Below are 23080 nucleotides of genomic sequence, written 5' to 3'. Positions count from 1 at the left end.
CTCTGCTGCAGATGTGTGTCATAACATGTCTGAACAGTTAACTAAAAATATGTACAAACCTAGGGGTATAGACATTAGTTGTAGTGCCCTTTCCTTTGATCCAGAAGGTTTGAGTTCTATCCCCCTGCCCTCAAGGTGTGTCATAACATGTTGATTAAAATAACAACAATCCAAATTTTATTTCTGTTGAGTTTGATCACGATAGATATAGGTATTTTTAATCAACCTATCCAAAGCTCTTATTCCTGGAGCAAGTGGGACTTGAATTGGGGTTTCTTGGTCTACAGATACTGCTTCACCCTAAGAGCCCCTTCAGGGCAGCTATATTATGGGCAGCTAAATTTATATATTTACTTTATGCTATTTCCCAGATTCTGAATTACCCTCATTAAGACAGGGTCAGGACCATATCTATATGAAGAGGATTTGAGAGCAAATATTTACCATGAAGCAAAAACTTAAGTGATTGAAAAAATTGCCCTAGTACTTCTGCTTGCTTCTTCTCCTTTCTATATGGGGAAAACAAAACAAGGAATGCACTAACCTGTCACAAACTGCTCGAAAGCTACTCCAAAATGTATTTGTGATTGGGTAATAACTACAACATAGTTTAATAGGTAAATTACTTTATAATGACACTCATAAATGGGAAAATTAACACAAATAGTATGAAAAACACATGAAAAAATAACCACACCGTGTAAAGAAGTGTGTATAGACGAAAAAGATTTTTAAAGAAACATATCTGCAATATTAAAGGACCAATGATCTGCTGTATTAAAGAAGCTCAATCAACTCTCAAACTAATTAGACCGTGCATCCATATTTGAAAGTTGACCATGCAAGACATTTGTAAAAAACATGTACTAAATTGTATAATTAGGGGTCTTACTTTGAATGCTTCAGTTTTTATCCCACTGCTGTTCAGTTTATTGTAACTGGCATCAATGCTGACCATAGTTTTGGGTAGCTCTGGAAGCTGCACAAGTTCATTTGAAGCAACCATCAGATCAACCAGTTCAGGCAACTGCCTTAAAGCATCTTCATCAATTGAAGAAATCCTATTACCTGTCACATCAATCCTCTTTAGGTGATCTAGGATGATAATTATTTGCAATTAATATATTTAGGAACAAATAATACCATAATAATTCTATTACTTGTTGCATCAATTGACTTTCAGTGATCTAAGATGATCATTACTCACAATTAATATACTTGGAAACAAATGATAAACATAATAGCCCCCTGTTAATATCCATATGGTCCTAACAGTTGCCTGATCGAAGTAAGCAATTTGTAATGTGAAATTTGAACTCAGCGTAATACTGAGATAATGCGCTGGAGTAGAGTGGTGCTGGAAAAGCACAGCAGTTCAGGCTGCATCCGAGGAGCGGGAAAATCGACATTTCAGGCAAAAGCCCTTCATCATCCTGTATTCCTGATGAAAGGCTTTTGCCCGAAACATCGATTTTCCTGATCCTTGGATGCTGCCTGAACTGCTGTGCTTTTCCAGCACCACTCTACTCCAGAATTTGGTTTCCAGCATCTGCAGTCATTGTTTTTACCTAAGATAATGCGCTTCCAATAAGGAATAGATTACACATTTGCAATATTATATGCAATCAGAGTTACCATGCAAGTATGGACATTTATGTAACTCTTTCTCCCTGTTGTAGAGCTCCTGACCTTTCTCTTTGCTTCCTGAATTTTCTCCTTCCATGCCACATCCAACCCTGCTTCCTTGTTCCACATTACAACCCTGCATACCTCCTTAACTTTGATGATTCTGTGGGTCTAAGAAAAGTGACAAGAATATTCTGTAACACTGTCTCCAGCAGCGATACACAAAACTGTATCAATCTGAGTTCTGACATTTTCAGTTGAGAACCCCTGCCACTGTCTCTCCCTATCCCCAACTTTAACAGCTTTTCCACTGGCCTCTACATATCAATTTCCCGCTGAGTCTGCGTTCCCTTGGTAACAGGCAATGGCCTGCCCAGTGGAACTCATCACCCTAGAGCATTACAAAGCAGACTCAGGGATGGATCTGCAGAATCATCTGTTTCAGACTGGGACTAGCTTTTGTATGCCACAAGTAATGGCTCTATTTTAGTGTTCAACAATAATCAATAAATCCCTTACAGTAAGGCTTCCTGAGTTGTTACAACCAATGAATGGCCTGGCTCAAATATTAAGACTATGCTGCCTCCATAATGTTCATTTAGGATCATAACAACAGAAGCCTGCCATTTAATCCCTGAAACCCATGCACTCAGGCCAGATTGCTCTTCAAGCCTTCAAGTTCTGTTATTTAATGGAATTACACCTGATCTGGATATTAACTCTACACCCAAATCTATTAACAACCAATTTAACATTATTAAGTGATCCACAAGCTATTGTTTTATTGTGTGGAAGGAACTGCGTATTTCTACCAACTGTTGTGCACTGAAGTGTTTCCTAGTTTCTCTCTTGAGATGCATGGCTGTAATTTTAAGATTATGCCCCTTAAGTAGCTTCTCCAATGACAAAAGAAGATTCTCTGTATATGCTGTAACCGTACCTTTCAATATCTTGAAAACATGTAGTCACAGTTCAGTTGGACCATGGCTGAGCTGTGGTAGTCAGCCAGCTCAATTGGTCAAATGGCTAAAATGTAATGCTGCATAACATTCATGGTGTGTCTTCAATCTTCTAGCTACCTGACGAAGGAGCAGCGCTCCAAAAGCTTGTACTTTCAAATAAACCTGTTAGACTGTAAGCTGGTGTTGTGTGATTTTAAACTTTGTCCATCCCAGTCCAATACCAGGATCGCCACATTCAATTTCCATGTTATTCATGTGGCTGCCTCCTTTCTTGCCCCATGCTTAATATGTAGTGATGCTCCCCAAGCTATGTAGTCACTTGTCTCTCTCTAACAGGATTCCTTGTGGACTGTGGATATTATCACCTGATCTGTACCTTAACTCCATTTACATCAGTCATAGCAAATGTTATGGACTCCTGCACTCAAAACTTTACTTTGTTTACATTCACATTTTTACTCTCATTATACTGCAACCAAGCAAAGCAATCTGATGGTCGCGCAAGATTTCCAAAATAGAACAAGAACACATATTCCATACAAAGAAATTAACATTGTCTTTCCTTTCTATAATAATAAGGCTGAACGTTCACATTGTCATACTTAGCCCAGCAAAATCTCCTTTCTTTATGTTGGTGAGCTTGTTGAACCGTCCATAAAAGTGAGTGGTATCCTTGGGGAGAGCAGGTATGTTTTTGATATCTGTATCATCACAGTAAACAGATCCACTCAGGCAGGTACAGAGAAGGCAGGTTGGAAGACCTGAGAGATAAAACCAGAAAATAAATATTGCCGTTGAAGTTATACTCTTGACGCTTGAACAATAATATTGTTCAATAAATAGTATTCCCTGATAGGAACAGTAAGTAGGTCTTTTCGCAGCAGAGAGCGGCGGGAGCTGGGCGGAAGTTCAGACGGAGCGCAAAGCTGGTCGGGTAGGTAAGTGATTGTTATATAAAGAACTTACCTCGACGCCAACGGTCTTTTCTCGGCAGTGGGCGGCGGGAGCTGGGCGGAAGTTCAGACGGAGCGCAAAGCTGGTCGGGTAGGTAAGTGATTGTTATTAGAGTGGGTGTGTTCTAAACCCCAGGTCCTACAAAGTAGGGTCTCCCTCCCTCCCTCCTCCTCTAACCTTAATTAAGAGTCCACAGAGTTGCCATAGGAAGAGGGTCTAAGGAAGTTTAGATCGAAGAGTGAGGCTTCAGCTCAGGAATCTTGATAAGGAGGTTGAGTAAAGAGATTACGCCACAGTTGAAGAGGGTGAAGACATGACTGCTCAGCTGGTTCAGTGCGCTACGTGTTTGATGTGGCAAGTCAACGACTCTGGTGCGTCTGGCTCGTATATGTGTGGAAAGTGTGCGCACATTCAGCAATTGACCGAGCATATTGCAGCACTGACGAAAGAACTCGAAGACCTTAGGCTCATCCGAGAGAACGAGATCTTTCTGGACAAGACCTTCAGTGATGTTATTACACCAATCATGCCAGAAGAGAGCAGAAGAGTGCAGACGATGAGGAAAGCAGAGAGGAGACAGGTGCAAGAGACGCCGGGAGAAGTACCTGTCAGGAACAAGTTGAAGCTTTTGGAAACAGTAGAGTCTGATGACACTACCAGTTCGCAAGGCGGCCATGTTTGTCAATCAAAAGTTGCCGCAGAAGCAGAGCGGAAGAGTCGGACATCGCATAGAGCCGTGGTAATAAGGGACTCCATCGTGAGAGGAACTGACCGGGGTTTTTGTGGCAGCAGACGGGATTTAAGGATGGTGTGTTGCTTTCCTGGTGCTAGAGTGAAAGACATCGCGGACAGAGTGCAGGACATCCTCAAGGACGAGGGTGAAGAGCCCGAGGTGGTGGTACACGTCGGCACAAATGATGTCGGGAAGAAGAGGAGGAACATACTACAGCGAGACTTCGCAGAACTAGGAAGAAGGCTAAAAAGCAGGACGTCCAAGGTGGTTATCTCCAGTTTGCTTCCAGTTCCTCGGGCTAGTGTGGCCAGAAACCGGGAGATAATGGACTTGAACGTGTGGTTGGGGAACTGGTGCAGGAAGCAAGGTTTCAAGTTCTTGGATCACTGGGGTATATTTTATGGTAACCATAAATTCTACAAGAGAGACGGCTTGCACCTCAATAGAACAGGGATCGGCATTCTGGCAAGCAGGTTTTCTGCTGCAACACCGCTACATTTAAACTAAGTAGCGGGGGGGAGGGGACAAGCTGGATGTTTAAAAAGGAAATTGAAGGGGTAGTTAGAACAAGAGAAGTCAAGAAAGACAACTGTATCAAGGAGGCAGAAAACTGGAAAAGGCATCATGCTGTAAAGTTGAGTGAAATAAGGGTTGAGGGGAAGGGTGAGAGCAGTAACAAATTAAAAATTCTATATATGAATGCAAGAAGCATTAGACACAAGGTGGATGAGCTTGAGGCTCTTTTGGAAATTGGCAGATACGATATTGTGGGGATAACTGAGACGTGGCTTCATGGGGACAGGGCCTGGGAAATGAATATTCAAGGCTACACGTGCTATCGTAAGGATAGACTGACGGGCAGAGGGGGTGGGGTGGCCTTGTTGGTAAGGGAGGATATTCAGTCCCTTGCGCGGGCGGACCTAGAGTCAGGGGATGTAGAGTCAGTGTGGATAGAGCTTCGAAACACTAAGGGTAAAAAGACCCTCATGGGAGTCATCTACAGGCCCCCAAACAGTAGTCTGGATGTTGGAAGTAAGTTGAATCAGGAGCTGAAATTGGCTTGTCGCAAAGATGTTACTACAGTTGTTATGGGGATTTTAACATGCAGGTAGACTGGGAGAATCAGGATGGTATCGGGCCTCAAGAAAGAGACTTTGTGGAGTGCCTCAGAGATGGATTTTTAGAGCAGCTGGTGCTGGAGCTGACCAGGGATAAGGCGATTCTGGATCTGGTATTGTGTAACGAACCAGAATTGGTCAGTGACCTTGAAGTGAAGGAGCCATTGGGAAGTAGTGACCATAATACAATAAGCTTCAATCTGCAATTTGAGAGGGAGTGGGTACAATCTGAAGTGACAATATTTCAGTTGAATAAAGGGAAATATGGAGCTATGAGGGAGCAACTGGCCAAAGTTCAGTGGTTCAATACCTTAACAGGGAAGACCGTGGAGGAACAATGGCGGATATTTCTGTGTATAATGCAGAAGATGCAGGATCAGTTCATTCCTAAAAGGAAGAAAGATCCCAGGAGGAGACATGGGCGGCCGTGGCTGACGAGGGAAGTAAAGAAACATATAAGGTTAAAAGAGAAAAAGTATAACTTAGCGAAGATAAGCGGGAAAACGGAGGACTGGGAAGCTTTTAAAGAACAACAGAGGATTAGTAAGAAGGAAATACGCAGAGAAAAAATGAGGTACGAAGGTAAACTGGCCAAGAATATAAAGGAGGATAGTAAAAGCTTTTTTAGGTATGTCCAAGGCAAAAAAATGGTTAGGACAAAAATTGGGCCCTTGAAGACAGAAGCAGGGGAATATATTACTGGGAACGAAGAAATGGCAGAGGAATTAAATGGGTACTTCAGATCTGTGTTCACTGGGGAAGACACAAGCAATCTCCCTGAGGTAACAGTGGCTGAAGGACCTGAACTTAAGGGAATTTCTATTTGCCAGGATTTGGTGTTGGAGAGACTGTTAGGTCTGAAGGTTGATAAGTCTCCGGGACCTGATGGCCTGCATCCCAGGGTACTGAAGGAGGTGGCTCGGGAAATCGTGGATGCGCTGGTGATTATTTTCTAGAGTTCAATAGAATCGGGGTCGGTTCCTGAGGATTGGAGGGCGGCTAATGTTGTGCCACTTTTTAAGAAGGGTGGGCGGGAGAAAGCAGGAAATTATAGACCAGTTAGTCTGACCTCAGTGGTGGGAAAGATGCTGGAGTCTATTATAAAGGATGAAATTACGGCACATCTGGATAATAGTAACAGGATAGGACAGAGTCAGCATGGATTTATGAAGGGGAAATCATGCTTGACTAATCTTCTTGAATTTTTTGAGGATGTAACTCGGAAGATGGACGAGGGAGATCCAGTGGATGTAGTGTACCTGGATTTTCAGAAAGCTTTTGATAAAGTCCCACACAAGAGGTTAGTGAGTAAAATTAGGGCGCACGGGATTGGGGGCAAAGTACTAGATTGGATAGAGAATTGGTTGGCTAATAGGAAACAAAGGGTAGTGATTAACGGCTCCATTTCCGCATGGCAGGCAGTGACCAGTGGGGTACCGCAGGGATCCGTGCTGGGACCACAGCTTTTTACAATATATGTAAATGATATAGAAGATGGTATCAGCAATAACATTAGCAAATTTGCTGATGACACAAAGCTAGGTGGTAGGGTGAAATGTGATGAGGATGTTAGGGGATTACAGGGTGACCTGGACAAGTTAGGTGAGTGGGCAGATGCATGGCAGATGCAGTTTAATGTGGATAAATGTCTGGTTATCCACTTTGGTGGCAAGAACAGGATGGCAGATTACTACCTCAATGGTATCAAATTAAGTAAAGGGGCTGTTCAGAGAGATCTGGGTGTTCTTGTCCACCAGTCAATGAAGGCAAGCATGCAGGTACAGCAGGTCGTGAAGAAGGCTAATAGCATGCTGGCCTTCATAACAAGAGGGATTGAGTATAGAAGCAAAGAGGTGCTTCTGCAGCTGTACAGGGCCCTGGTGAGACCACACCTGGAGTACTGTGTACAGTTCTGGTCTCCAAATTTGAGGAAAGACATTCTGGCTATTGAGGGAGTGCAGCGTAGGTTTACGAGGTCAATTCCTGGAATGGCAGGATTGCCTTACACGGAAAGACTGAAGCGACTGGGCTTGTATACCCTTGAATTTAGAAGACTGAGAGGGGATCTGATTGAAACGTATAGGATTATGAAAGGACTGGACACTCTGGCAGGAGGGAACATATTTCCGTTGATGGGGGAGTGCCGAACCAGAGGACACAACTTAAAAATACGGGGTAGACCATTTAGGACAGAGATGAGGAGAAACTACTTCACCCAGAGAGTGGTGGCTGTGTGGAATGCTCTGCCCCAGAGGGCAGTGGAGGCCCAGTCTCTGGATTCATTTAAGAAAGAATTGGATAGAGCTCTTAAAGATAGTGGAGTCAAGGGGTATGGAGATAAGGCTGGAACAGGATACTGATTAGGAATGATCAGCCATGATCATATTGAATGGCGGTGCAGGCTCGAAGGGCAGAATGGCCTACTCCTGCATCTATTGTCTATTGTCTATTGAAGCTTCTCAAATCTACTGTCATTCAATGGGATTACACCTGACCTGTATCTTAACTCCACAATAGCACTCAACACTGGAGGCCTCCAAGGATGCGTCCTCGGCCCCCCACTGTACTCCCTGGTCACCCATGACTATGTTGCCAAATTACAATCAAACGCCATTTATAGTTCAATAGGACTATCAAAGATGTTGTTCTGTTGAGCTCACAAGCACCAGCATTAGCATTGTTAGCACTAGCACCTTTTACACATTGAAAATCATTTGTTGTGAATCCAGTGTGAATCAATAGTTGTTACTATAATAATTCAGTCGCCTCAATTACTTCAAATTAAGAAGTGAGATTATGTAAACTGGATAATTTACTGATAAACTTATGACACCACTGTAGTATGATGGATATCTAACAATGATGAGTCAAAATACAGAAGGGAAATTGAGGGCTTGGTTGTGTGGCGCAATGAGAACAACATCTCTCTCAACATCAGCAAAACTGAATAACTGATCATTGACTTCAGGATGAAAGGATGAGAACATGCCCTCATCTACATCAACAGAACTGAGGTTGAGAGGGTGGAGAGCCTCAAGCTCCTTGGAGTAATGATAACCAACAAACTGTCCAGATTTCCCATGCAGATGCAACAGTCAAGAAGACACAACAATGTCTCTTCTTCCTCAGCCACCTCAGGAAATTTGGCATATCCATCAGGACCCTCACCAACATCTACAGATGCACCATTGAAAGTATACTGTCTGGGTACATAATGGCCTGGTATGGCAACTGCTCTGCCCAGGACCATAAGAAACTACAGAAGGCAGTGTGCACAGCTCAGATTAACACAGTAGCCAACCTTCCATTCATGGACTCCATTTACACAGGCTGCTGCCTTGGAAAGGTTGCCAACATCATTAAAGACCCATCGCATCCTGGTAATGATATCTTACAACCTCTCTCATCAGGCAGAAGATACAGAAGCCTGAACACACACACACACCAACAGGTTCAGGAACAGCTTCTTTCCGGCTGTTATTGGACTGATGAGTGGACTTTCAAGCCTCAAATAATGCTGATCTTGCTAACATTGATCTCACCTAACGCACACTCTGTACAATGTAACCTGTGTGCCTCTTTCTCAGTCTTTTTGATCTGTACATTCTTGCTTACTATGATCTGCCTTCACTGGTCTTAAACAAAGCCTTTCATGGTACTTTGGTACACATGACAATAAATAAATCAATCAATCATATCTACTGGCCGTGGATCCATGTACTTTATTCCCTTAGAGAGCAAATATCTATTTATAACAGATTTAACATTATTAATTGACCTAGAATTGATTACTTTTGTGGAAGCGTGATTCTCTTGAATTAAAATAAAATTTGTTGGAGGAACTCAGCAGGTCTGGCAGGGTCTGTGGAGAGAAAGCAGCATTAACATTTGAGTCCAGTGTTTCTTTTTTAGAACAGGCCTTTAGTTTCTTCAGAATTGCCTGGCTCTGGTTTTAAGACTTTGTCAATTATGTAGCTTCACTGCCAATAGCATTTCTCTTTATCTGCCCTCAACACACCTTTAAAAATCCTAAAATCCTGAACCAAATGGCCCCTTGACCACTTCTGTTCGAGGGCATACAAATCCAGTTTATGTAATCTCACTTCTTAATCTAATGTAATTGAGGCGACTGAATTATTTTAGTAACAACTATGGATTCACACTGGATTCACAACAAATGATTTTCAATGTGTAAAATGTGCTAGTGCTAACAATGTTAATGCTGGTGCTTGTGAGCTCAACAGAACAACATCTTTGATAATCCTGCTGAACTCTAAATTAATATAGTTGAAATTCTATACTTTCCCCTCTCTTCTCCAAACTATCAATATTGGAAGAGCCCAAAACATAAGTGCAAAATATAAGATTGATGTATTTGCAGCAATCTTCAACCAGAAGTGTCAAATCGATGATCAATCTCAGTCTCCTCTAGTGGTTCCAAGCATCACATGTGCCAGTCTTCAACAAACTTAATACACTCCAAAGGCAGGAGAAATCCATCTCAGCCAATTACCACCCAATCATTCTACTCTCAATCATCAGTAAAGTATTGGAAAGTGTCATCAAAAATGCTATTAAGCAGCCCTGCTCAGTGGTGTCCAGTTTGGGTTCTGCCAAGGCCACTCAACTCAAGACCTCATAGGAAGATGGTTATGGTTGATGGAGTTATCTCACATGCAGGGCATCTCTTCTGGAGTTCCCCAGCATGGTGTCTTAAGCCCAACCATCTTCAGCTATTTCATAAATGAGCTCCCCTCCATCATAAGGTCAGAAGTGGGGATGTTCGCCAATGATTGTACAATGTTCAGCACTATTCACGATGCCTCAGATACCGAGGCAGTCCATGTTCAAATGCTTCAAGATCAGGATAAAATCCAGGCTTGGGCTGACAAGTGGCAAGCAACATTCGTGTCATGAAAATGCCAAGCAATGACTATCTCCTAGTAAGGGACAATCACCCCTTGACATTCATTGGTTTTATCACCACTGAATCCCCCATTCTCAACATCCTAGGGATCACTGTTGACCAGAAACTCAGCTGAACTCTCCATATAAATACTGTAGCTACAAAAGCACTTCAGCGGCTAGGAATACTGAGGTGATGAAATCTATGATCATTGAATATTTTAAGGCAGAGGTAGATAAATTCTTGACTAACAAGGGAGTCAAATGTTTTGAGTGAAGGAGGAAATTTTTTAAAAAATTTACTCGTGGACATGGACATCGCTGGCTGTGCCAGCATTTTATTGATCATTCCCCTGAAAAAATGGCGGTGAGCTTCCTTCTTGAACTGCTGCAGTCAATGTGCTGTAGGAAGATCCACAATGCCCTTAAGGAGGGAATTCCAGGATTTTGACTAAGTGACATTAAAGAAATGGCGATGTTTCTCCAAATCAGGATGTTGAGTAATTTGGAGACGAATTTGCAGTTGGCAGTGTTCCCATGTATCTGCTGTTCCTGTCCTTCTAGCTGGAAGTAGTTGTGGTTTTTCAAGATGTCTAAGGATCTTTGATGAATTTCTGCAATGCATTTTGTAGATACAGCAAACTTTTTATTAACTGGCACCTATGGGACCAGGAGCATACCAGTTGATCGAATATTTCAGGTGATCAAGAGATCCACATAATCAATGTGAAAACACATATTAAGTAGTAGAAACATTCTACAGGTGGTATACACATCACTATTGTACTTTATTTACAGCACAAATCACTTAAATCCAAAAGGTTTGAGGTTCTTGCAGCCTACATGGACAACAATAGTTTCTGCAGGCAGGATGAGCAATTTGAATTGTGGTGCAGGAAGTCATTTAAGTCAGGGGAAGGATTACCGCACAGTTTATAACAAAGTTGCATTCCTATGAGTAGAAAAACACACCAGTAAAGGTGATCCAACTATTGCTAACAAGAGAAGCTAATGATTATACTGGATCAAATGAAGAGGCTTATAAAGTGACAAAAATGTAGCATGTCTACTCTACTTACAGGAGTTTAGAAGCATATTTCTCATTGAAATATATAGGATTTTTAAGAGGCCTTTTTTCACACAGAGGGTGGCTTGTATGTGGAAGGTACTGCCTGAGGAAGTGGTAGGTGCAGGTACCATTAAAATATTTAAAAGACATTGGGACAGGCCCATAGGAAAGGTTTAGATGGATATGGGCCAAAAACATGCAAATGGGACTAGTTTAGTTTGGGAAACTTGGTCTGCATGGATGAGTTGGACTGTTGGGTCTGTATGCATGCTGTATAACTCTATGGCTGTATGACTCTGGCTTGACAGGGTAAATGCTGAGAGGATGTTTCCCATTGTGGGAAAGTCTAGGACTAGAGAGCATAGTCTTAGAATAAAGGGGTGTCACTGTAAGACTGAGATGAGGAGGAATCTCTTCTCTCAAGGTTCTGAGTCTTTGGAACTCCTTGCCACAGGGAGCTATGGTGTAAAGTTCTTCTGTATGTTTAAGGATGAGGTAGATAGATAGATTCTTGATCAGTAGGGGCATCAAGGTGATGGGGAAAGGTCAGGAAAATAGATATGAAGAGTGCCAGGTCAGCCATGATTTTATTGAATGGCAGAGCAGGCTCAATGGACAAATGGCCTGTTCCTAATTCTTGTGGTCTTATAGTCTTAGTCTGAGGATTGGGAGTATCTTCATATTCAGCAGGGGAGAAACAAAAGTCTGATAAAGAAACATGAAATATTATATAAAAATAAACCAGTACAAAATGAAGTTTCCAAAGGTACGTAATAAGGAGTAGATTAGCAAAGACAAATACAAATAAATCAGTAAGGCGTTCAACAAGTTTCCCCATGGGAGACAAGATTACACCTCATGGAATTTGGATTTGGATACAGAACTGGCTCAAAGGTAGAAAACAAATAGTGGTGGTGGAGTGTCGATTTTCAGACTGGAGGTCTGTGACCAGTGGACTGCCACAAGGATCGGTGCTGAGTTCACTACTTTTCATCATTTATATAAATGATTTGGATGTGAGCATAAGTGGTATAGTTAGTAAGTTTGCAGATGACACCAAACTTGGAGGTGTAGTGGACAGCGAAGAAGGTTACCTCGGATTACAATGGGATCTTGACCAGATGGGCCAATGGGCTGAGAAGTGGCAGATGGAGTTGAATTTAGGTAAATGCAAGGTGCTGCATTTTGAGAATGCAAATCTTAGCAAGACTTAATGGTAAGGTCCTAGGCAGTGTTGCTGAACAAAGAGACCTTGGAGTGCAGGTTCATAGCTCCTTGAAAGTGGAGTCGCAGGTAGATAGTATAGTGAAGAAGGCGTTTGGTATGCTTTCCTTTATTGGTTGGAGTATTGAGTACAGGAGTTGGGACATCATGTTGCGGCTGTACAGGACATTGGTTAGGCCACTTTTGGAATATTGCGTGCAATTCTGGTCTCCTTCCTATCTGAAAGATGTTGTGAAACTTGAAAGGGTTCAGAAAGATATACAAGGATGTTGCCAGGGTTGGAGGATTTGAGGTATTGGGAGAGGTTGAAAAGGCTGGGGCTGTTTTCTCTGGAGCGTCGGAGGCTTGAGTGCTGACCTTATAGAGGTTTATAAAATCATGACAGGCATGAATAGGATAAATAGACAAAGTCTCTTCCCAAAGGTGGGGAGTCCAGAACTAGAGGGCATAGGTTTAGGGTGAGAGGGGAAAGATATAAAAGAGACCTAAGGGGCAACCTTTTCATGCAGAGGGCATATGTAATTCGCTGCCAGAGGAAGTGGTGGAGGCTAGTACAATTGCAACATTTAAAAGGCATCTGGATGGGTATATGGGAAGGGCTTGGAGGGATATGGGCCGGGTGCTGGCATGTGGGACTACATTGGGTTGGGATATCTGGTCTGCATGGATGAGTTGGACCGAAGGGTCTGTTTATGTGCTGTACATCTCTATGATTCTATGACTCTAAGACCCTTTCCAGGCAAAGCAGGGCAGTTTATAATGAGGAGTTAGGAAATGGTAGAGAATATAAACAAATACTTTATGAAGGAAGGTACAAAAAATCTCCCAGAAATACTAAATAACCAATGGAGTATAGAGCTGTCCAGCATGGAGACAGACCCGGTGGTCCAACTCGTTTATGTCAACCAGATATCCTACATTAATCTAGTCCCATTTCCCAGCATTTGTACCATATCCCTTTAACCCTTCCTATTCATATAACCATCCAGATATCTTTTAAATGTTGTAATTGTACCAGCGGCCACCAATTACTCTGGCAGTTCATTCCATAAAATGCCTTCCTTTGTGTAAAAGGGTTATCCCTTAGGTCCCTTTTAAATCATTCCTCTCTCACTGTAAACCTATGTCCTCTTTCTGGATTTTTGCTATTCACCCTATCCATGCCCTTCATGATTTTATAAATCTCTAAGATCATCCCTCAGCCTCCAACACTCCAGGGAAATTATCCACAGCCTATTCAACTTCTCCCTACAGTTCAATCCCTCCAACCCTGGCAACATCCTTGTAGATTTTTCCTGGGAATGACAAAATGAAACATTTAGTATTAGTATAAGTGAAGTTTGCAGAAATTCTTGGAACTGAAATCAGATAAATCCCCTGGACCTGATGATCTACATGCCATCCAGAGAATTGAAAGATGGGGATGTAGGCATAATGGATGCGTTGTGGTTATCTCCCAAAATTCTATTGATCCTGAAATAGTTCCTGCAGATTGGAAGTTAATAAATACAAACCCACTATTTAGGACAGCAAGGAGAAGTGAAAATAGTTGGGTGAATAATCTATTGTAAAGGATGTGTTAACTGGACATTTCAAAAAATATGAGGAGAATTGGGCAGAGTTAACCTGGATTTACAAATTATAATTGACAAGGCTGTTAGAGTTTTTTGGGGATATAACTCAGAATAAATAAGGAAGAATCAGTGGATATGCTGTATTTGGATTTTAAGACGTTTTTCAATAAGGTTCCACACAGGAAGTTAGAGCACAAAATTAGAGCACATGGCATTGGAGGTAACTGAGAATTGGATAATGGAAAGAAAACAGAATATTGTACGATTAAATGGGATTTTCTTATGGTACCAGTGAGAGTGAGGTGCCAGAAGGATCAACGCTGGAGCTCCAGCTATTCATAACCTATATCAATGATTTGGATGTGGAGACTACATTTAATATTTTCAAGATTTCCTGACACAAAAATAAGTAGGAATGTGAGTTGTGAGTTGAATAGGCTGAACCAAGGCAGATAGAATATTATATTGAAAACTGCGAAGTTATCCACTTTGCTAAGAAAACAGAAATCCATAAATAGTAAGAAAGTGTTAATAGTCAAAGGGACCTGTGTGTTCTTGTTCATGAGCCACTGAAAGCTAACATGCAGGTGCAGCAAGCAATGATGAAGCCACCGTTCCACCTTCCGCAAAGACCGTTCCCTCCGTGACTACCTGGTCAGGTCCACACCCCCCTACGACCCACCCTCCCATTCTGGCACTTTCCCCTACCACCACAGGAACTGTAAAACCTGTGTCCACACCTCCTCCCTCACCTCTATCCAAGGCCCTAAAGGAGCCTTCCACATCCATCAAAGTTTTACCTGCACATCCACTAATATCATTTATTGTATCCGTTGCTCCCGATGCGGTCTCCTCTACATTGGGGAGACTGGGCGCCTCCTAACAGATCGCTTTAGGGAACATCTCCGAGACACCCACACCAATCAACCAAACCACCCCGTGGCCCAACATTTCAACTCCCCCTCCCACTCTGCCGAGGTCATGGAGGTCCTGGGCCTCCTTCACCGCCGCTCCCTCTCCACCAGACGCCTGGAGGAAGAACGCCTCATCTTCCGCCTCGGAACACTTCAACCCCAGGGCATCAATGTGGACTTCAACAGCTTCCTCATTTCCCCTTCTCCCACCTCATCCTAGTTTCAAACTTCCAGTTCAGCACTGTCCTCTTGACTTGTCCGGACTGGTCTGATCTGCCTAGTTCCTTTTCCACCTATCCACTCCACCCTCCCCTCCCTGACCTATCACCTTCATCTCCTCCCCCACTCGCCCATTGTACTCTATGCTATTCTCTCCCCACCCCCACCCTCCTCTAGCTTATCTCTCCACGCTTCAGGCTCACTGCCTTTATTCCTGATGAAGGGCTTTTGCCTGAAACGTCGATTTCGCTGCTCGTTGGAAGCTGCCTGAACTGCTGCACTCTTCCAGCACCACTAATCCAGAATTTGGTTTCCAGCATCTGCAGTCATTGTTTTTACCAGGTGGTATTTTCGTCTATTTTGCAAGAGCACTTGAGACGATGAGTAAAGAAGTCTTGCTGCAATTGTATTGATCTTTGGTGGGATCAAACCAGAAGAATTGTGTCCAGTTTTAGTCTCCTTATCTGAGGATGCATGTATTTGCCATTGAGGGAGTATAGCAGAGGTTCATCAGACTGAATCCTGGAATGGATGAATTGCCCTATGAGGAGAGGTTAAGGGACCAAATAGCCTCCTTCTGATCCGTTTTCCTATGTGCCTATTTTAGATTGGCCAAGCCTTCAAGGCAATCAGAGCCACTGGATTATTAATTTGGGTAACATAAACACAATTTTACTGTATTTTACATTTTGTCATATTAATAAAAGTTTAATTTGTTTAAACAAAACAATGGAAATCTGGAAGTACCGGAGAATATCAATGATTTCATTTCATAATTGTGACAGATTTTCATACTGATCACCACTTTAAAACATTTGTATTGCAGGCTCAAGGAATGTAAATCTCCAAGGATTAATTCTGAATGCAATGTGGATGTTAGGTTTGAATTTCATTTGCAATGACACGCAATGGCAGAAATGTACACAGGATATAGAATTTTTGATTGAATTTAAACTCTATTGAATACTTTTTGTCTGTTGTGGTCAAACCATAGGCAGCAGGAAGTTACGCGTTGTGGTGGAACACACAGAGAAAATATTTGTGCCACCAAAATTACAATGAAAGGCAAACTACAAAAGGGCCCTTGTCATTTTTTGTAAATAAAACCATCATTCAAAAATCATGACTCGAGAAGCAAAAGAATTATTATAAACTATACTAGTTTGAAATGATTTTATATATTTACACATTTGTAAAATACTGAGAATGTAAATTGTGGCCATCATCCAAAATTCCATTCAGTGCAAACAGACCTAGATTCTGAATAGCTCCTGCTACAAACCTTCTTTCGACTCAGGGCCAAGGAGACCCGGTACACTGGGAGCACCAGGATCCAAAGGTTCATGGGGAACAAATTCTTCTTCCTCATAGTCACTGTCATAGGTAACAAGCTGACTGCTCCTAGGAGGTGTTGGACTGCCGCTCTCGATCTAGGACCAAAAAGTTATGTTCCATCAGTTTTCTTTTTAATAAAGGACATTTCATGTTAGGCTAGATTTTTATATTTATATATATTTTATGTAATTACAACTGAGGCAATGTTGAGTTAGTCTGTATGCTGTCTCCTACCACATGAGGGCACAGAAGGCTGATGTCCTTCTTGGTTTGAAAAGTTTGAAAATTTGAAAGACAAATATTTGAGTAGCAATTCTGACAGCTGCCGCACATTAGAAAGTGCTTTACAGCTAACGAAATAAGTCAATTTCTATCACACTTGCCAATGTGTCAAAATTCTATTTAAGCATTAACGATTGGACAATATTCTTGGGAAAATCTGCAATTTTTTTTTCTTATTTTCTATGAATTTTTATACCCTTTCATCAGATATTGTCATTTCCAGAAATTGTTGTAGTAACATCTTTTGGTAGACTGCAAATATTAGATTTGTGAATATAACAAAATGCATTTGAAAAATGTCACTTCAAAGTGGACCTTTGTTTATAGGCAGACCAGAACAAAAATTAAATCTATTGTATTTCCATTTCCAATGCAACTTGTTCAAATACTTAGAACTCTCTTTATTGGTCCTCATTGTAATAGCAATAACCTAACAACACTGTGGGTACAAACGAGGACTGCAGATGCTGGAAACCAGAGTCTAGATTAGAGTAGTGCTGAAAAAGCACAGCAGGTCAGGCAGCATCCGAGGAGCAGGAAAATCGATGTTTCGGGCAAAAGCCCTTCATCAGGAATAGAGGCAGGGTGCCTGCAGAGTGGAGAGATAAATGAGAGGGGGCTGGGGAGAAAGTAGCATAGAGTACAATAGGTGAATGGGGGTGGGGATGGAGGTGATAGGTCAGAGAGGAGGATGGCGGACGGTAGCAAAGAGTACAATGGGTGAATGGAGGTGGGGATGAAGGTGATAGGTCAGAGAGGAGGGTGGAGTGGATAGGTGGAAAGGAAGATAGGCAGGTAGGACAGGTCATGAGGGAAGTACTGAGCTGGAAGGCTGGAGCTGGGGTGAGGTGGGGGAAGGGGAAATGAGGAAACTGGTGAAATCCATATTGATGCCCTGGGGTTGAAGTGTTCCGAGGCGGAAGATGAGGTGTTCTTCCTCCAGGCATGGGGTGGTGAGGGAGCGGCGGTGAAGGAGGTCCAGGACCTCCATGTCCTCGGCAGAGTGGAAGGGGGAGTCGAAATGTTGGGCCACAGGCTGTGGGATTGATTGGTGCGGGTGTCCTGGAGGTGTTCCCTAAAGCGCTCTGCTAGGAGGCGTCCAGTCTCCCCAATGTAGAGGAGACCGCATCGGGAGCAACGGATACAATAAATGATATTGGTGTCCTCCCTCATCTCCATCCAAGGCCCCAAAGCCTTCCACATCCATCAAAGTTTCACCTGCACGTCCACCAATAACACTTCAACCCCATGGTATCAATGTGGATTCCACGAGTTTCCTCATTTTCCCTTCCCCCACCTCACCCCACTTCCAGCCTTCCAGCTCAGCACCGCCCTCATGATCTGTCTGACCTGCCTATCATCCTTTCCACCTATCCACTCCACCCTCCTCTCTGACCTATCACCTCCATCCCCACCCCCATTCACCTATTGTACTCGATGCTACTTTCTCCCCAACCCCACTCCCCTCTCATTTATCTCTCCACTCTGCAGGCACCCTGCCTCTATTCCTGATAAAGGGCTTTTGCCCGAAATGTCGATTTTCCTGCTCCTCAGATGCTGCCTGACCTGCTGTGCTTTTCCAGCACCACTCTAATCTAAACACTGTGAGTACACCTACATCTCCTCATGAACTACGAAGATTAAAAATGGCAGCTCACCAACACTTCTCAAGATGGGTAACATATGCCAGTCTAGCTAGTGATGCTCACCTCCCATAACCTAATTTTCAAAAAATGTGTAGAAGGGACAATTTCCTAGGTGAAAGGGTTACTCATCTGGCTCGAGTGCACCATCCTGAGATTTGGATATGGATGCCAGAGATGACAATGGAATTTTTAGATGGGCAACAGTCTCTGCCCTTCAATTCCCAATAATATATTGGAACCAGGAGCATTGAAGTGCTTCTTGTCTATCATGTGAATTGCAACAATTGCTGCCCCCACCTTATTTTCTAAACTCATTTCCTAAATTTGCTGACTTAGTTTGTCCATGTGTAACTCCAAGAGGACCAACAGCTCTCTGACGATCATACCCATTTGATAATGAATGAGACCAGACAATGAATACAGAGAAAACTATTTGGTTATCAAGCAGATCTGACTAATGCAGAGATGCAATTTTCATAATGATTCATTTCCCAGCCAAGGTTTGGAGCTACTCTGCTGTGCTGTAGAATCAACACTTACATAATTTTTGGAACATTACAGAGGCCAAAAAAGTTAAATCTCAGAACATGCGTTAAAATATTTCTTAATGTGCAAATCTTTCCATAAAGGTTAAATTTAATCATATGTATGCATCATTCATAGACTGTCACATTGAACCTTAAGACATTGCCACCTGATAGAAATCATTTAGTCTCATCAAACCTCCCTCATTCAATTAGAATCAAGGCTGATTTGCATCTGAGCTCCATTCACAACTTAACTCAATTTCTCTGGATATCTTTGTCAAAGAAAATTCAATCAGATTCAGTTTTGAAAGTTCAGATTGTCCTTGAGAAGCAACTCAAGTATTTAATGATATTTGTGAGAAAAATAGTGAATAGCCCATCTCTAACTTGAAGATTTTGTCCTTTTGTGCTAGGTATTCCTACAAGAGGAAATAGTTTTACTGAATCTATCCTAACTAATTCTTTTAAAATTTGAAATACTTCAATCATGAAGAACACAGAAGGGCACGCCAGCAATAGCACTGGTCACATTTAAAAGAAAAATGAGGTTGTAGTCTGATGAACCTAAAACACTGAACTGCCAGTTATAAACAACAGAATCAGCATGTGAAAGACAGAGATAATCAATCCCCAATTAATAGACAGATCCAGGCTCTGCAGTTCTGCCACATCCACTTGCAATTTCTAGTGGATAATTAAACAGCTAACTGGAGGATTAAGGAGACCCACAGATATTCCCAACTCTAATGATGAGGGGTGGGGTCAGCACCCAGCACATCAGTACAAAGACAAATTTGAATCATTTGTGACCATCTTTAGTCAGACATGCCAAGTTGATAATCCCATGCCATTCTTCAACCAATTTAATTCTCCAGTCTGAGTTTAAGAGGTTATATTACTGGACAACATCACAGTGAAGTGAAACACTGTGTGAGAATGTACGCAGTTGGAACATAGCTTTTAAATTCACCTACAGCAAACTATTAAGCTGGGCCAGGGAAAGGCAAGTACATTTGGGAGGAATGGTTTTAGAACTTAGAACAGGGTTACATGGAGAGGAAGGGGGCTGGGTCTGGGTGGGAAGCTCTTTGGAGGATTGGTGTGGGCTCAATGGTCAGCTTCCACATTGTAGGACCATAAGCTATCATTTCCACTACCCCTAGTGGGATTCCACCACTAACCACAAATTCACCTCTCTCCCTTGTCTGCATTCCCTGCAGATCAACCTGGGCCACTTATCCTCCGCTCCTAACACCTCCATGAGACTTTCTGTACTATTGCAGAAAGTGCAACACATGTCCACTTACCTCCTCCGTAAATTTAATAGTTTTTCTGTTGCCATAAACCTCACTTCTTGAAACTATTCATTCTCTCTGGTATCACACATAAGACATAGCAAACCCTGCCCAGCCTTGTTTGCTACTATTTAAGTGTGATAGCTGTTAAAAATTGACTTTTCCAGCCACTCGTTCTCTCATTGTTACATTTCAATGAACAGAGTAAGGAATACATGTTTAAAAACACACACATCCTGCCTCCCTTCATTTTCCATGCTGCTGCTTGGAACTCTGAGGTCCAGGCAAGGCAGCAACTTCCTGAATCGGTGTCAATGTATTTGAACACTGACCAGCATGCGCATATCCTCTGAATGGCTGCTCAGTCTCATGCTTAGAGAGAACTTTGGTAATGGGTGTAACTATGAATGTGCAGATGGATCACTGTGAGCATAATAATGACACTACTCTATTTCCTATATTAGGAACATGCATTCCATGTCAAGAAACAGGTTGTAAGTGTTAACTACAGCAAATGCTTTGGGTCCTGCCAACATCAATGGACAGTGTGTTGCATGACATCTTCCTGGGCTGTAATAGTCTTCACGTTTTGACCAGTTTTAATGTGATTCTTTTGAGGATTTTATTCTAGTTTTACCAGAAAAAAGCATTAATTAAGTTAATTTTATATGAGCTGATAACCTCCAACCAAAATGGCAGCTACATCAAAATCCCTCTGTAAGTGCCTACATGAAATCTGATCTGATAGGTGCTTGGACAGGAACTTAACTAATCATAGCAAGCTGCTAATCATATTCCTTTCACATTTCTTAATTAGTGGAAAAAATTGGATAAGTAGACAGAGTTTAGTTGAGATATGATGTATGAATTATAGCATGAATTGCAGTTGAAGCTATGATTTATCACAGTCATACTAAAGTGCACATTGCTTTTGTTAAATATTTTCAGTAAAACATTTTGTTGGTATTTAATTTTGAATTACATTTTGGCTATTTCATTCATTGCTAAAAAGAGCCAGTGCAAAAGACAAATTTTCTATGCAGGCCACTTCTGACTTAGAGACATAGAGTCATAGAGATGTACAGCACAGAAACAAACTCTTCAATCTAACTCATCTATGCTGACCAGATATCCTAATCTAGTCTCATTTTCCTACACTTGGCCCATATCCCTCTAAAACCCTTCCTATTTATATACCCATCCTTTAATTGCTATAATTGTACCAGCCTCCACCACTTTCTCTGGCAGCTTATTCCAGACATGCACCACTTTCTGCGTGAAAAAGTTACCCCTTAGATCCCTTTTATATCTTTCCCCTCTCACCCTAAACCTATGGCTTCTAGTTCTGGACACCCCCACCGCAGGGAAAAAGACCTTGTCTATGTCTCCTAACCATGCCCCTCATGATTTTATAAACCTCTATAAGGTCACCCCTCAGCTTTAACATAGGGAAAACAGCTGTAACATAGTCATAGTGTCATAGAGATGTACAGTGTGGAAACAGACTCTTCGGTCCAAATTCTCCATGCTAAACAGCATAATCAACCTTTCTCAATAGCTCAAATCCTTCAAACTTGGAACATCCTTGTAAATCTTTTCTGAACCTTTTCAAGTTTCACAACATCCTTCTGATAGGAAGGAGACTGGCTTACACGTAAAATGCCTATGACAGTTGTAGAATAGAGTGATACTGAAAGGGTTGATGGTCATGTTACATTAGCTCTAATGATTTCATACAGTCTGTGGATGGAGATAAACAGTTATATTCAGCTTTCAGAGAGAGCAGATGTATCTGTATCACTTTGATAAGGCCTGAGTAATAATACATGAATGTAGTTATACTTATTGCTATCATGCAATAATCCTGCTAGTTAATTAAGTACAGACCTCTGCAGGGATATATCCTCTACCACTAATAAAAATCACCACATTCCTACTGGACAATAGGGCTACACTCGCATTAGAGAGAGATAACTGATGGTAAGTTTCATCTGTGGGTCACCATGTTTCAGACAAGGGGAAAGATTGAGAAGGCAAGACTTGCTCCTGTCTTCTTGGTAACTTCGGTTGATGCAGAAATTTAACCCACACTGTTGGTGCCACTCTATGTTGCAAACCAGCCATCTAGTCAACCAAGCTAACCAATCCCCAGGCTACTAGTAATAGGCTCAGGACAAAGAAAAGGCAAAGAATTGGTAGCAGTGAATGACATTCATCAACCATCTTGATAAGCAAGGGAATGAAAGGTTATCACAGGGTTGCCAGAATGTAGAGTAATCAGAACAGCTATTATCTTATTTACTTGGAGCAGGCCCGAGGAGTTGGGTAGACTACTATTGCTCCTAATTAATATTAAAGAAATAATGTTCTTCAACAACTTATTTGTAATTTAATCCAGTTTGTGAAACCTCTCACTCGGATATCACCCAATGGAATGGGTGGATAAAATGTAGAGAATTGTGAAGTGATTCATTTTGATAGGGTGCTGGAGCAAACTGATCTGTGGTGTGAGGCACAAATTATTAATGTAGCACAACAGGTTAAGAAAGCCAATAATGATGCATGTGGAATTCTGGTTAGCCAGTTTTGGGCATGACACTTTGGGAATGATGTGAAAGTTTACATAAAAGAATTCCTGAATATCGTTGCAGAGATGAGGAATGTCAGTTATGTGGAGTTAGCATAACTGAAGCTATT

General features: G+C 41.9%; 1 protein-coding gene across 1 annotated transcript in view; it reads right to left on the bottom strand.

Moving 5' to 3' along the window:
- The window catches only part of LOC140457961 (epiphycan-like), a 47924-nt gene that overhangs the window by 8159 nt on the left and 16685 nt on the right, over window positions 1-23080 (bottom strand). Inside the window, exons 3-5 of the mRNA XM_072551831.1 lie at window positions 16581-16728; window positions 3191-3349; window positions 893-1095 (exon numbers count right to left, since the gene is read on the bottom strand). Of these exons, the coding sequence (XP_072407932.1) occupies window positions 893-1095; window positions 3191-3349; window positions 16581-16728 (510 nt within the window). The remainder of the gene's footprint in view (window positions 1-892; window positions 1096-3190; window positions 3350-16580; window positions 16729-23080) is intronic.

This window comes from Chiloscyllium punctatum, chromosome 32 (genome assembly GCF_047496795.1).
Source record: "Chiloscyllium punctatum isolate Juve2018m chromosome 32, sChiPun1.3, whole genome shotgun sequence".
NCBI lineage: Eukaryota > Metazoa > Chordata > Chondrichthyes > Orectolobiformes > Hemiscylliidae > Chiloscyllium > Chiloscyllium punctatum.
Note: the sequence above shows the minus strand (reverse complement) of the source record. Positions and strands in the feature narration are given on the sequence as shown.